The sequence below is a fragment of the Chelonoidis abingdonii genome, chromosome 5 (assembly GCF_003597395.2).
Source record: "Chelonoidis abingdonii isolate Lonesome George chromosome 5, CheloAbing_2.0, whole genome shotgun sequence".
In the NCBI taxonomy this organism is placed as follows: Eukaryota; Metazoa; Chordata; order Testudines; family Testudinidae; genus Chelonoidis; species Chelonoidis abingdonii.
The window spans coordinates 94,992,625-95,008,032 of NC_133773.1; the positions used below are offsets into that span (position 1 = coordinate 94,992,625).

Here is a 15,408-nt window from a genome sequence, read left to right on the forward strand (position 1 = left end):
ACAGTAAGGTGGACGGACTCATTGTCTTTGCTACTCAACTACTAAATGCTTCCTAAAGGGCATAGAAAACACTTACCCACCCTAAAAGACCCTGCCCCTACATGGGATCTTTCTTAACCTTATTCTCAGCAGTCTCATGGGGAAACCGTTTGAACTCCTAGCAACTTGTTCTCTGTTACACTTACCATGAAGGTGGCCTTCCTCATTGCCATCATGTCAGCAAGATGGGTCAGGGAATTAGGTGCCCTAATGGCACAGCCACCTTATGCCACATTTTTCAAAGATAAAGTGATCTTATGGCTGCATCCCAAAATTTATACCCAAGGTGGCCTCCCCATTTCACCTAAATCAACCCATATACTTACCTGCATTTTCTCCAAAACTGCATGCTGACCTCAGGGAGGCATCACTTCACACATTAGATGTTTGCAGAGCGCTAGCTTTCTACCTAGAAAGGACAAAAACATTCAGGAAGTCATCTAGACTATTTCTCTCTATAACAGAATGTTCCAAGAGTCAAACTATTTGAAAACCATGATTGTCTAAATGGGTATCAAAGTGTATCCATTTGTGTTACCAAAACAACAATCTACCAGCTCCGCCAGGAGTTTGCAGTCACTTGACCAGAGCATTATCAATATCGGTGGCCTTTCTCAATAATGTACCCATCACGGACATTTGCAAAGCAGCTACCTGGGCATTTGCCCATACATTTACTAAACATTACACGTTAGAACAGCAATCAGCTGCAAATGCTCAGTTTGGACTCTCAGTGCTATCTATGGTCACTGAACCAATTCTGAAGCCCCTCCCCTCCACTGGGGGGCACTGTTCAACAGTCACCTAAAGTGGAGCACCCACAGGGACGCTTCTTGAAGAAGAAGAGAAGATTACTCCCCTTGTGCAGTAACTAAGGTTCTTTGAGATGGTTGTCTCTGTGGGTGCTCCACTACCCCCCTTCCTCCTCTCTACATCGGAGTTTCACGTTGATTCTCTAGGGTGGAGAAGGACCTTGGGGATGGTTGCCTGTGCACAGTAGGTAAGTGCTCGGAGCAAGAAGGCACTGCTACTACAAATATCTGATTACAAGCATAGTGCACCGAAACCCCTAACGTGGAACACCCACAGGGACAGCCATCTCGAAGAACCTCAGCTGCTGCACAAGATGAGTAACCTTCTCTTTTTGCTTCAAGTGATCCTGGTATTAGCTGGGAGCCAAACCACTACCAGTGCAAGTCAGAACATCCATAGGGCTTCTGTAACTTACACTAGCAAGAATGGTCCCTAGCATGGCCCTTTACAGCACATACATAAACGAAGCAAGTGACAAAAAGCCAATGTCCCTTTTGTACTGCTAAACCAATGGGTCTGAGCCAAGATCTTTCATGTTGTCTAGTTTTGCTCTTCTGAACTGCTGTTCTGTTCCCTTGTACTAAGACTTTCATTGTGCTCATATCTGTATTACAGACTAAAACCATTGACTCAAAGGAGAATATAAAAATATAGAGCACTTCATGTATCATGTAAATACTGCAGGGATCGCTAATATTTTTAAAAATTGTTTTTCTCTTTAAGATTTCAAAAATGTCAAATGTGTAAGAAGACATCAGACAGAGTGTGAAAAGTAGATATTAGGTTCCCAATTTCTGGTGTCATTTGTTCTGACGCAAACTATATCATTATTATTGATAGATGCTGTCAGATATAAAGAAAAACAAGATTTAAAATGTACAGTGGGATCCATGTCAGTAATTGAAACTGACACCACAGTGTTTAGAGAATTCCAATTTTCCTTCTGATAAGCACACAGGCCTAGTTAATTCACTAAGTAGCCTTTATTAAATTAAGCAGATGGTAAATCAAATTTTCCTTTTCCCTTTCTTGCATCAGACAAAGGTTAGGAAAAGGTCACTAAAATTTCCAGTAGGATTCATGATATATAGCACACAGTCTGCTAAATTTACTTCCATGGATTGTGTAGAGCCTGTTCTGTGTTACAGGGGATAATTTTCACGTTATCTCAGCATGGTGCATTGCTATTCCAGTAATACTCTACTTCAGCATTATTGATGTTATTTGTGTTGCAGTAATGCCCAAAATGTGCTTGATGCTGTGTAAGCTAAAATGATGAACTGTACAGCAAGACTGTTAGCTTGTTTTTGTGTATGTTTTATATTAACTTTTTACATCCTACAAGATAATGATTGTCTCTTACACAAAACATTCACTGAAATCAATAGAATACATTTGTTGTACATGTGGCTATACAGGAGAATTATATTTTTTGAATCATACTATTTCCCAATAAATGTAACAGGTTTTATCCTTTCATTTATCTAAACTGAATCTCAACATTTTATTCAAAGTGTTCTTTTGACACACATCTTTTTAGCCATTAAAGGTATGGAGGAATAATATAATGAATCTTTCCGAAAGCAAGTTGAATGGAAATTATTTTAGCATACATAATTAAGGAATTTTCTATTTCCTCCACCACCTGCCATCCATCCCCAATCACCAAATTTAATGAAAGCATTAGAGGTAGCATGTACTCCACACTATGAGATAATGAAGCTTGTGTGAAATTTCCAGTGGAGGGAACAATGGTAACTGCTACATAGCATTTTTTCTTAGCAGAACAAAGAGTTCATTGGCAAGGTCAGTGCTGATAAGAAATTAAGTGCCAAGCAGCAAGCATCTGAAAGATCGTTTTAACTAGAATTAAACAAAATGAGAATATCAAAATGTATGAATTAAATTATTTCACTGATGATGATCTGGGCATATGGAAGGTATTCATAGCAATATAGGTCTTTCATATTTGTATCACAGTCTTTGGTTTGCTCTGTGTTGCAGAGTAGTTTTAATTATTTATATTTATTTTGTAGTGGCTAGATGATTGCAAAAAGACATTTGGTGCCGATGATGGCATACACAGAACCAATACAGATGCTCAGGTAGGTGTCTGTCTCTGGTGGATCCTTTGTATATAGTTTATAAAAGTAAAAAACTTGTGTTCTGCACAAAAGTCCTTTTTTGAGATCATGTCAAAGATTAAAGAATGTTGGTAAAGCTTTTCATTTCAGTTATCAAACCATCTTTTGGAAACTTAGATTCTTAAGAAGTATTGGTCTAATAATAAAGGGCTGCCTTTTATGAAAGTGAGCAACCAGTCTCACTTCAGGGCTTAATAACATTGAGTTAGATAAGCAGGGTAGATACTATCTGTGTACCAAAGCAAGTCTGCCTTTTATGCAGCTGTTTCTAGAAGAAAAAGGATTAGTATTCTGTTTCTGTGCTTGACAGATAGATTGTCTGACCAAAAAGCTGTACTGAATCTAATATAATTAGTACTATATGCATATGTGTGACCTGGCTGGAACAATATTTTGCTTTATTGTTGTGTTTTATTCTTAAAGTAGCAGCATCACCGAAACTTTGTCACATGTTATTTTGCTAATTACTATCTAATATGAAACAACCCATTGTTATTAGTTGAATGTTGTACTTATTTGTAAAAAATGTGCATGAATACATTGCATGAAGATCACCCGTGTCTTTAACACTACTAATTGTTGTAATGGGTATAATAGCCTTGTCTACTTGAAACAAGGTTTATTTCTTAAACAATATATGCATAATATTCTCACTAAATGTACTATAAAATGGTGGGGGTGTGGGGAGGGAAATCCAAGCACATACATTGTTATGTTACTGTTGGGTACATGGGTTTGATTCTGCCCTCTAGGATCCTGTAATAAAAATCATGTTTCAGAGGGCTAGCTGTGTTAGTCTGTATCCGTAAAAACAACAAGGAGTCCTTGTGGCACCTTAGAGACTAACAAATTTATTTTGGCATAAGCTTTCATGGGATATAACCCACTTTATCAGATGAAAGACGTAACTAGAATAGATGTGTTTAAAATCACTTTCATGGGCAGATTTGGCAGGAAATATAAAAAGGAAGAACATGCTTCCCCCCACCTTTGGGTAATTCAGAATACATGCGCAAAAACTAGTTGCGCTCTGCCTATGCTATAAGCTAAGGGTGTGATTCCCCTGTTCATGTGTGCATACTTGCGCTAGCTCTCCTCAGGCTTGTGTGAGTATAAATAGCAGTGTAGCTTTAGGAGCATAGATAGCAGCAGAAGCACAGCTTAGATGAGGACCTGTCCACTGGTTTAGACAAATTCAAACTCAGCACCCCTAAGCCATGCGTCTGCTACTGTTACCTGTGCTACTGCAACTACATTGCTTTTTATACTCATGCTAGCTCAAAGAGGGCTAGTGTAAGTATGTGTATGCAAGGAATCACAACCCTAGCTCACAGTGTAGAAATAGCCATACACTTTGACCCTGCCAAGTCTTATGAATCACACATAATTATGTATATGTATCTTGAAAAATCAATGTGTAGAGAATCAGTTTTTCCAATATCTGAAGTGAGGGGCATTATATTTCAGAGGAGAAGCCTAAGCCATAAAAATTATTGGATGTCTATATTCTGAACCCAAGTCAGGGAAAAAGGGAAGGGTTGCCAGGTGTCCAGATTTCGCCCAGAACACCCGGTTGAAAAGGAACCCTGTGGCTCCCGTCAAGCACCACTGACAGGGCCATTAAAAGTCCACTTGGCGCGGGGCTGGCAGGCTCCCTACCTGGCTCCGTGCAACTCCGGTGAAGCTGCCCTCATGTCCCCCTGAATCCTAGGCTTATGGGCAGCCACGGGGGCTTTGCGCACTGACCCTGTCACAAAAGCTGGTTCCGCAGCCCCTACTGGCCAGGAACCTAAGGGCCGGAGGGACACGCTGACTGCTTCCTGGGAGCCGCTTCAGGGAAACACTACCCAGATCCCACACCCGGAGCCCCTTCCCGCATCCCTTCCCCAGCCCTGAGCTCCCTCCCACACCCAAACTCCCTTCCAGAGCTAACACCCATTCCTGCACCCCAACCCCCTTCCCCAGACATGAGCTCCCTCCTGCACTCCGAACCCCTCGGCTCCAGCCCTAACCCCCTCCTGCACCCCATACCCCTCATCCCTGGCCCTACCCCAGAGTCCTCACCCCCTTCCACACCCTAGCCCCCTGCCCCAGCCTGGAGCCCCCTCCCATGCCCTGAATCCCTCATTTCTGGCCCCACCTCAGAGCCTGCACACCCAACCAGAGCCCTCACCCCATCACGCACCCCAACCCCCTGCCCTAGGCCAGTGAAAATGAGCGAGTGATTGAATGGGGGAGAGCAAGTGACGGAGGGAAGGGGGATGTAATGAGTGGGGACAGGGTCTCGGGGAAGGGACAGGGCCTCTGGGCAGGGGCTGGGCAAGGGTATTTGGTTTTGTGTGATTAGAAAGTTGGCAACTCTAGAAATGGGAATCATTTTTTTCATTTTAGTCGACTATGAAATCTGTTTATAAGAATGTAATTTTTTTAAACAAAATCCATACAGTAGCATTGTTTGTGATGATATACTTATGTCTGTAATTAATTTTTATTTAAAACCTATTTTCAGCAGTAAAAATTCCCACTTTGCACACACAATTTCAGCCTAGAAAGGAATTTTCTCTCCATTTTCCACAAAATTCTATTTGAACCTATTTAAACTATACAAGTCTCTTTTTTTAAAAAAAATCCCAATTCAGATGTTTTTGGTTATATTTTTAGATTAAAACAATATTGGAGCAAGAGATTATTATGTATAGCTGTGTTAAGAATTTTGACAAACAATTTAAAATGGCCAATATTTTTAACTCAGAAAAATGGCTAAGCACACAAGCTAAATACTGTTCACAAGGATTTTTAATGCGTATTAAAAATTGTTTACACCTTAATATCTTGCTTGACATGTGTTCCATTGTATAATAAGGCATGTACACTTTCCCTACACAGTGTCCTAAAGATTTATTACATACTTTACCTGTGTAATAATAAAATAGTACTCTGTATTTATATATATCTTACATTTTCAAAATGCTTTATAAACACTAATTAACTCTCCCAATATACTCATGAGGGCAGTGAGTATTCGTATTTCTGCTTTATAGATGGAGAAATGGAGGGAGGGCCAAATTCAGTCCTCCTATAAGTGCTGGAAATAGGGGTGCTGGGGATGTTGCCGCACCCACTGGCTTGAAGTGGTTTCCATGATATGGGTTTACAGTTTGGTTCAATGGCTCTCAGCATCCCCACTATACAAATTATTCCAGCATACCTGTTTACTTCAAATCTGTACAGACATGTTAGAATCAGTGAAGGGCGCACAAGATTCGAGGAAGTTTTTCCAAAAAGGTTAAAGATGAGATTGTCAAAGGGGCTCAAGGGAGTTAGATGCCCAGCTCACATTGACCTTCAGTAGAAGTTGGGCATCCAACTCCCTTAGACACCTTTTGAAGACACATAGCCTAGATGGCTTGCCTGAGCCCACACATTGAGTTAATGGCAAAGCTGCCTCCCAGTAATATGACCCTCTCACTGGATCATACATTTATTTAAAATTTAAAAAAAAATTAAAAATATAATACCTGTTCACTCACACAAAGGCAGGAAAGTGCAGTTAAGGCGTTTTCAAAAAATACACCTTTTACAGACTTTCTAAATACATTTAGAAATGACTTGAAGGAACGATTGTGGATTACTGAATGTGGTACTTGTTTCAGAAATCCTTGTAAGTGGAACGGAATGTTAATAGATTATTAAAGTAATCAACTAATGTACAGAGCATTAAAATGCTGCTATGATCAGAAAAAATGGCACCTCATTCAACAGATATGCTTAGTTCATTGACATAAATAAGATTCTCCTACTACTTTTTAGCACTGGTGTCAATACAGCTAGGGAGCAAAGAGCTGAATTCTCTTCTGGCACATGCATCATCAACAGAATTGTTAATTAAATCCAGTTACAGAATCCTTATTAATAATGATGACAAGTGAGCCAGAAGGAAAGCATCCTGACTGTCAGAAGATCCCAGTCTGAGATTGCGGGAATGGCAGTTAGAAAATTATGTTATCTGTAAACTGAGTAAATTTAATGTGAAAATAATGGAGAGAGAATAAATATAAAACCACACAATATCGTTTTTACATAGTAGAACTTCACTTCAACTTTTAGAATAGCTCTGTTCATGCTTACATTCCCTGTAGAAATCCACGTCTTTTTTTTTTTTCATTTTTGGTTTATAATAGTAGTAATAGACTGTGTCTGGCATGTACTGGGACTTAATAACTGGCTGAAATTTACAAAATTAGCTCTTCTCTGCTGGTCACTTCTATGCACCAAAAAAAAAAAGTACAGCAGCAAGTCTGAGTGCAGGTCAATTGACTCAGGCTCCTGAGGCTCCCACTGCAAGGCTACAAAGAGAGTGTAAATGTTTGGGCTCAAGCTGAAGCCTGAGCTCTGAAACTCAGCAAGGGTGGAAGTCTCAGAGCCCAGGCTCCAGCCTGAATGTCTACACTGTTAGTTCCACAGCACTTGCCCCGTGACTGAGACTCACTGCCACGGGACTGTTTTTTTTTTTTTTTGCTGTATAGACGAACCCTAAGGGCTTTGATGCTATACTTACTGAAGTCGGTAGCAAAACGCTCATTGATTTTCATGGTTCAGGATCAGGGTCTAATCTCCTGAAATTGCACGGTGCCCAATAGTTACTGCTTGCTTAATTACTACACTATTTAGATGTTAGTGAGTACAGACTACAGAATAAAAAATAGGCATTGTATATATTCTGTGTATTTACATAATACTAAAGCATAAACTGCTCCTTTGTGGAAGAGTCACTTTGATTGCATCATCTCTCATATGCTTATGTATGTATGTATGTATTAAGTGCCACCAATGTGCTTGGCACTGTACAAAACACAAAAGACATTCCCTGCCCCAAATAACTTATACTCTGAGGCCTGTTGTAGACTGGTGGCGGCATGTAAGATATGTGTAGTTACACGCCACAGTGAAAAAGGGGCTGTTTCCACCCTGCCATTTGTAGCAAGTGAGAGTGTTTCCCTGCTGCAGGGAGTTTCCAGAGCCTTTCCCCAGTGCCTCCCCTCGCCAGAGCTTTTCCGTGTGGCAGGGAAAGGCTTTGGCAGCAGGAAGGCAGTGGGACATTACACTACTAAAGACAGCGGTGTAGATGGGGAAGACAGGGAGTATGAAGAGAGCTGTGTAGGATTTGTACCCTAAGGTTCTGGTGTGTCTTTACTCTGCTCACCGAAGTAGTGCCTCACTGTCTACACTGTTGTTTATACCCATGCTAGGGGTGCGTGCAGTGTATATGTACTCTACATGCTACTGTAAGTGTAGACATAGCCAAAAAAGGCTTTCCTGACATTTCCCACACACCCACATGCACATTCTTCTTCTAAAATACCATATGCACAATCCTAGAGGGAAATTAGACTGTGAAAATCTTGCATTGAAGTATTGTAAAGGTCTTAATTAAAAACTTAGAAACAAAGATTTTTTGAGTTGACTCAAAACCCAGATTGACATAACACCCTAAATTCATGGGGAAAGTGATGGGGGGGGGGTCCTTTTTGTTTTTTTCCCCTATGTTCAAATATGATGGCATGGATTAAGGAAAATGGATTGTACAGATAATAAACCCAAATTGTTCTTTTTTCTGATGGTTTATATAAATATTTACACACATATAACTCCAGACCCCTCCTGTAGCAGTATTGTAGTTGAAGTATATTTTTGTTAATGGGTAGGACAGCAAGAAAAAAAGTTACTCTTTGTCAGTTATATCAGCAAGTGTTTAGTAATTTCACTTGGAATTCAGACTGATATTTTTCCCACTCAATGAATCTTTTGAGAATGGTAGATATATTTCTTCCTCCAGTTTACCTGGGACATCTGTAACCCTAATTAAAATAATTTCCTACACTAATTCTTGATCTTTTTCTTCCTTTGTATTTTTGTGACCTGCTCATCTGCTTGCTTAGCAAATGGAAATTCTAGCAGTAAGTGATGGTTCTTGATTTATTGAATACTTAACCATGTCAGTCAACAAACTGGTCTCCATCTGTCTCTTCTCCATTTGTGAGATAGTAATGTCTCATCATAGACTAGTATAAAAGTACTGCACGCTTCAATTTTGTGTAGTCCTAACCCATGACCTAGTGGTCCTTTGTAGATAATATGATCCTGTAGTTAATACAAGTTAATAGTAGATGACTCCATTAGCAGTAGCTTCTCTAAATCTAAAGCAATATTAACATTGCCTTCTCGTTGACTAGTGTTTTAGATAAAAATATGCAAACAAAGCAGTGCATAAGTTAATATTGCTGCTCCATTCCAATAAGAATTTACCATCTGATATTTCTTAAAATAAAATCATAGCGAGCTTTCATAAGGAAACATTATTCTTATGTCTAAGAATTAATTAGTTTCCTCTTGCTCTATCGTGCAATTGTAACCTTAAGTCTAGGGTCAGTAGCATATTTATCTGTTTATATTAACATTGGGAAAAGAGACCATACTCATAAATCACAATTGTTTGTTTAGTATCAGATCTACTGTTTAAACTGACAAAACAGCCAAAAGAAACAAAAGCGATTTATGTATTTCCTACTGGAGCATGGCATTTTGAAATGTCATTTGAATCCTTTTTTTTTCTTGTTGGAAATGTGATTGCCCTTCTTAAAAGATAAACTTTTAACTTGCAAGAGCAATACTACTTTCTAATTACCAGTCTAGTCCTGAATGCAGCTTTCACCTGCTTTCATCAGCTTCTCACTACATTAGCTTGTAAATCTTCTTGACATTTCCTTTTCTTCAGTAAGCAAATAAATATTTTTAATATTGTAAATTCGGTGCTGAATGAACTGGCTATGATTTATTGTCTGATTGTGTCATGTGTTAGTAGATTAGCACTCCCTGAATTTAAGATAATGTTGCTGTTTACATTTGTAGGAGCTGGAGTTGTGTCGGAGGTTATACAAGTTGCATTTCCAGTTGCTGCTTCTGTTCCAAGCCTATTGCAAACTCATCAGCAAAATAGATACAATCAAAAAAGAGGCAGAGGTAAAGGAAATATTATTTAGCTACCTGTTATTGGTGTTCAAAAACAATACCCATTAAAAATCATCAGCGGGTCATCTCTTTTGAAAATGGAAGTGTGTATACTAGGTGTTTTGTAGCCAAGAGATAAAAGGTTTAATCAGAACTTGAAATTATTTTCTCAGTCATTGAATTATATCTGTGTTGATCCGTGGACTACTTGAAAGCTCTTTAATACACAGTAATGCAGGGAGCCCAATGATCTTTAAAAAAATCAAGGATTTAAAATGTTCTGTGTCACTGTTGGGGTATAACAATCAAACCGTAAATGAGGTACGTTAACTCCAGTCAAGAAGATTCTGTTATGAAGACTCTTTCTTCCTTCACTGAGTCTTCTCTTCTGATTATACAACTATGTACAGTTTGCAATTAGTGTTACAGCTTTAAAGCCATATTCATGTTTCAGGTGAATATAACCTATCTGTGCATATGTATACAAAAAGCTGGTAGTATGTCTTCAACACAACTAAAAATCAGGGAGCAGGTATCTCAAGTTGGAAACACAACAAAGAGGCACCCAACATTAGTGACATTTCTAAAAAAAAAAAATAGCTAATAGAGGTTTTTACAACAGAAAGTTAATTAAAAGAGCCTGTAGGGCCATACAAAACTGCTGAGTTGAAAGGGCAGCTGGGCACTTAATGAAGAGGAAGCAATTTTAAAGCTGTCACTCAAACGGTGTGCATTGGCTAGCCTGCTTGAGCTAGCTTGAATCCAACTACCACAGGTAACAATAACAGTGAAGACAGCACAGGGTGGATTTCAGTGCAGTTAGTACAAGCTCAGCACAGACCCTGGGTACATACTCAGCTCACTAGCCTGCTCTGAAGCCTATGCTATGCTCTCTTGAGTGCTCCTTTTACCCTTGCTAGGTGACTCAAGCTAGCTCAGATAGGCTAGCCCGTGCACAGCTTTTGCTGTGTAGACTTACCCTCTTTCTCCTCAAGCTTCTCCCACACTTCTTATCAGTTACACACACCTTCCTCCCCTATAATGGGCACCTGGATATTTTCATTCTTCAGATCCCAGTATGCACATTTTGTTGATAACATTGGGTAATGTTGATGAAAGGATGTGTCTCCTAGTCAGCAGGGTGCTAGGACAATTGAGCATGCATATTTCTCTCTCTCGGCTCCCCAGTCACCATGTCAGACGTAGAAGCACTTCAGAGTATAGGTCTCGTGTCTTACTCATGCTCTGTGGCTAAGGAGTTTTCTTCCCCACCTGTCCTGTCTGGGGAATTATGATCCTGGTTTTGCTTTCTGTGTAGACCATGATAGCATGAGTGCAAGCTCAGGAACAGCGCTGCAGTATGTGCACTGGCTGGACCACACTATAGTGTTTGGTCACCACTGCTGTATATGTGTACTGAACTTTTTCTTTCTTTCTGTACATTGATTTTCTTTATTTGTAATAGAATCATTTCAACTTTATTTTATTCTTCCAAAAGAGGCTACATCTTTACGTTGATTTGATACATGGCTACAGGTGGAAGGGTTCATGGCCCACCAATTACAGTGTGATTGCAAGGTAAGAATTCCTGCAAGGAATTCTGAAGAACTGACTAAGGATAGACTACTTGAAAGCCCAAATGCTCATTACAAATACTTGACTCGTGTAATCATCCATATGCATGAGTGTTTGGGCCAAGGGGCCACATTGGTGCCCTTGTCTGTATCCCCGCCTCATGCACAGTTCTGGGGAGGGGAAAATGCACATCCCTATCTTCCTGCAACACTTAATTCAGCTGAAAAGAGTTTTTGATCCAGAAAGGCTCAACTCTCCATATTTCTTTTAGGTTATAAACATGTCAGAAGAACTTGCCCAGCTGGAGAGCTGTCTGAAAGAGGCTGAATCTGCCTCAGACAGTGGTATTGAAGAAATTGAAATATCAGAGGCTTCCCAAGCTAGCACAGAAACTGCCATTCATTCTCTCATTGAAACCTTGAGAAGCAAGGAGTTTATATCAGCTGTAGCACAGGTCAAGGCTTTCAGGTAAAATGTGAAATTATTTAAATTATATGCTTTTAGAGCAGCACTCAGTTTCCTAATGGACATTTTTAATTTAAACATAGGCTTGACTCCAATTTTTTTAACTCTTGCTAGATGTCCTTGTTGAAAAGGACAAACCTGACTGTTTGTGTTTTTTCTCTTGTGGATTTCACCATTTAACAAGGGTAGTTCTGATTTTTAACAATTGTAACCTTTGAAAAATAAACAATGTATATTATTCTGTAAGAAAATGACATCTTGTTAAGTATAGGACTAGCAGCTTAGAACTCTTCTCACATTCTTTTCCTATATAACACACACACTTTAAAACAAAAATGAAAGTTATGTTGACTAATTGCTGTGTTTTCTTTTGAAAGAAAATAATATTAAATATTTAAATTATATGTTCACAGGTCTATTTGGCCCAATGACATATTTGGCAGTTCTGAAGATGACCCAGTCCAAACGCTGTTGCATATATATTTTCGTCATCAGACGCTGGGCCAGACGGGAGGCTTTGCCGTAGTAGGCCCTAACCAAGACATGTCAGAAGCCAGCTCAAAACTGATGGAACTTAATCTAGAAATTCGAGAGTCGCTACGCACGGTTCAGTCCTATCAGCTTCTAGCAAAAGCCAAACCTGTAGGAAATATGATGAGCACTGGATTCTGAACAGCTTTTCATTTAGTAAGGAAACAAAGCTAAGGGAGCCTCAGAGCATTATCACGCACCTTTCCTACAAAAAAACTGATGGCCAATACAGAATTTTAACATAGCACGAAATTTCATCAAAAAACAAAGATCTAAAAACCAATGGAATTAACATCTTACTGACTGCTGTTTCTACACACAACAGTTGGGTGGGCAGTAGTGATTTTTTGTATTATATAGATATAAACTACATTAAAGGAAAAGGGCTAAAAGCAATGCATATATATGCATTATTTTCTGTAGAAACAATTGCAAGTGCTGTTGCAGTAATGGCCTCCAGATGTTGAGACAAGTAAAGCAGGTGGGATGAGGCTAAAATCAAGGCTGATTTGTTTTGGCTGAAAACCTGCAAGATTTCCTGGTTTTACAACAGTAAATGTAATCATCAACTAATGCCTAATGACACACTGTGCAGTGTCATGAAGAATGTGCAGTCATACATGAGCAGAAAAAGGACTTGTAAAGACTTTGCAAAAACCATTGATTTCTCAATATTTTGTTTTGCTTTTCATTTTGTCTGTAATGAGGAATTGTGTGAGAGTTGAAATGTATGGATATATATGACTGTTGCATTTTGAAGGTATGGATGTTTGTTGATACGGTCTCAGAGCATGCCTAAAAGAGCAATGCAAGATTATTTTTGGAGAAATTTTATTTTATTAGCTCTAATCCTCATAGTGTGTAAATGTTAGGACATTTAATAATATTTTAAACTGGGATTCCCCAGTGTTTCTAAAAGAAATAATATATCTGTTAACTTTATTGGAATGCTGCTCAGTTCTCTGATCAGTGCTTATGTTACAAATATTGATAACTAACCAAAAAGTAGCTGCCTGCAGAGACTTTAAAATGTATATTAAAGATATATGCTGCCCATCAGCAATTCTCATTAGAAGAAAGTTAACTTATTTTATTCTGTATATATTCTAGAAACTGTATAGTGCAAAGCCAGTATTTTTCTTGTATATTCATGCAATGCACTGTTATGTGAGAATAGATGTACAAAGCTAATGGGGGGAGGGGAACAGTGGCTATTGGTAGTAGAATACATGACTTGCAGTCAGTGTAGTCTGCTGTGTTCAAGAAAAGAGGTGTGGACGCATTTACACGTATCTTCATAACTCACGTTACACCTCAGGAACTGGGACTACAGGAAAAAAAAGAAAGAGGAAACACTATCAAAACATGCAAACCGGCAATATACTTCTGTATACTGATAGTTCATAGTCATTTTTCACCGTAGCATAAAATGAACTGGATTCTCTTGAAAATCATTTTGTAAAAGAAATACGTGAATGTAGTCCCATGATTCCTGTAATTTGAAAGGAACACCAGTATTTTTATATGCATCTCTTACCCACTGTGATTTTTTTTTAAACTGGGATCTGTAATTCCAGAGTTTAGAATGTACAAATGAAATTCTTAGCTTTGCCTTTTCTTGGGGAAGTGGCCCCCACTAGAAATGTAATTATGCTGAAATGCATTAATTGAAGGCACTGTGCACGCTGTTGGACTGCTGACAGTAGTTGTTACCTTAACAAGCTCTGTAACTGGTCAAGGCACATCCATAATCACTGTATTTTTTTGACCTGATAAAATTGAATTATTTTGATGTTTGTGGTACTGTAGCTGATGTTCTTAATTATTTAATAAGTATTTACTGGGGATATGTAGTTTTATTTAGTGGTGCATTACACTTTTATTTACATCATCTTTTACCAACCCCCTTTTTTTTGTAAAATAAAAACATTGTACCTGTCATCCTGTGTATTCTGTGCAAGCTAGAAGGATGTGTCATTTTTTTAGACATTCGTAAACATTGAAGTGGAAATATTTGTTAACATACTGTACAATTTCAGCAATGAATTAGCAAACAAATTTGTGTTCTTCTCACTGGTCCTGTCTACAGCATTTTAGTGTGCATCAGACTGTGTAATATGGCTTTTACTGCACATGCCTCACATCTAATTATGCATTCCAGTGAACAATTCCTACCCAGTAATGTGTACAGTTTTTGGAACTTTCCATTCTTTCAATTATCAGACTAAACTAGTTCCCAGCAATATAGTCTAGCCTTATCTGGGTGTTTTCTCCCAATCCAGCTTCCTCCCAAGCCTCTGAAGGAAATCATCTTAAAATGCACTACACAGTGTCTTCCTAGCACTCTTTTCTCCCACACCAGCTATCCATGCAGCCACATAAATTGGTATACCACTTCGTTAAGTGTACTTTATTTTGCTAACAGGAACAAGCTTTACACATCCAGTTCTTATAACTAGCTGGATTCTTGTGCTAACTGCTATCCTAGATTAATATTATTGTAGATGATCAAGCATCTTATCTGATACTGGGGGTCAATGACCTGTTTACCTTCTGAACCAGGGGGTGTACCTGAGAAGGTTAAGGTTTAGCCAAGTGAAATCATGAGTTGCTTAATATGTTGTTGCCTGGAGTGTCAACTAATGCAAATGGGGGTGGAGAAAGCAATGAAGGATTAGTCTGAGAAGACAATTGCAACCAGGTGTCCAACAAACCAACCCTAAGATAACTTGTATGTTATTGAAAAACTGGCCCAGATTTTTAGCAACAAACCACATACACAGGAACTTTGTGGCAGCCCCTGCAACCCCCTCTGAAATTACACAATCCAGTG

At 38.9% G+C, this 15,408-nt stretch overlaps 1 protein-coding gene across 25 annotated transcripts in view; it reads left to right on the forward strand.

Moving 5' to 3' along the window:
* Window positions 1-14,514, forward strand: part of FRYL (FRY like transcription coactivator) — a 434,628-nt gene extending 420,114 nt beyond the window's left edge. For 12 of the 25 annotated variants that reach the window (XM_075066485.1, XM_075066486.1, XM_075066465.1 and 9 more), the window contains 5 exons: window positions 2,889-2,957; window positions 8,936-8,953; window positions 9,906-10,016; window positions 11,851-12,047; window positions 12,458-14,514. In XM_075066485.1, the coding sequence (XP_074922586.1) occupies window positions 2,889-2,957; window positions 8,936-8,953; window positions 9,906-10,016; window positions 11,851-12,047; window positions 12,458-12,716 (654 nt within the window). In that variant the 3' untranslated portion in view covers window positions 12,717-14,514. The remainder of the gene's footprint in view (window positions 1-2,888; window positions 2,958-8,935; window positions 8,954-9,905; window positions 10,017-11,850; window positions 12,048-12,457) is intronic. The other 13 variants (XM_075066487.1, XM_075066471.1, XM_075066472.1 and 10 more) reach the window with 3 other exon arrangements.
* Window positions 14,515-15,408: the final 894 nt, after the last annotated feature.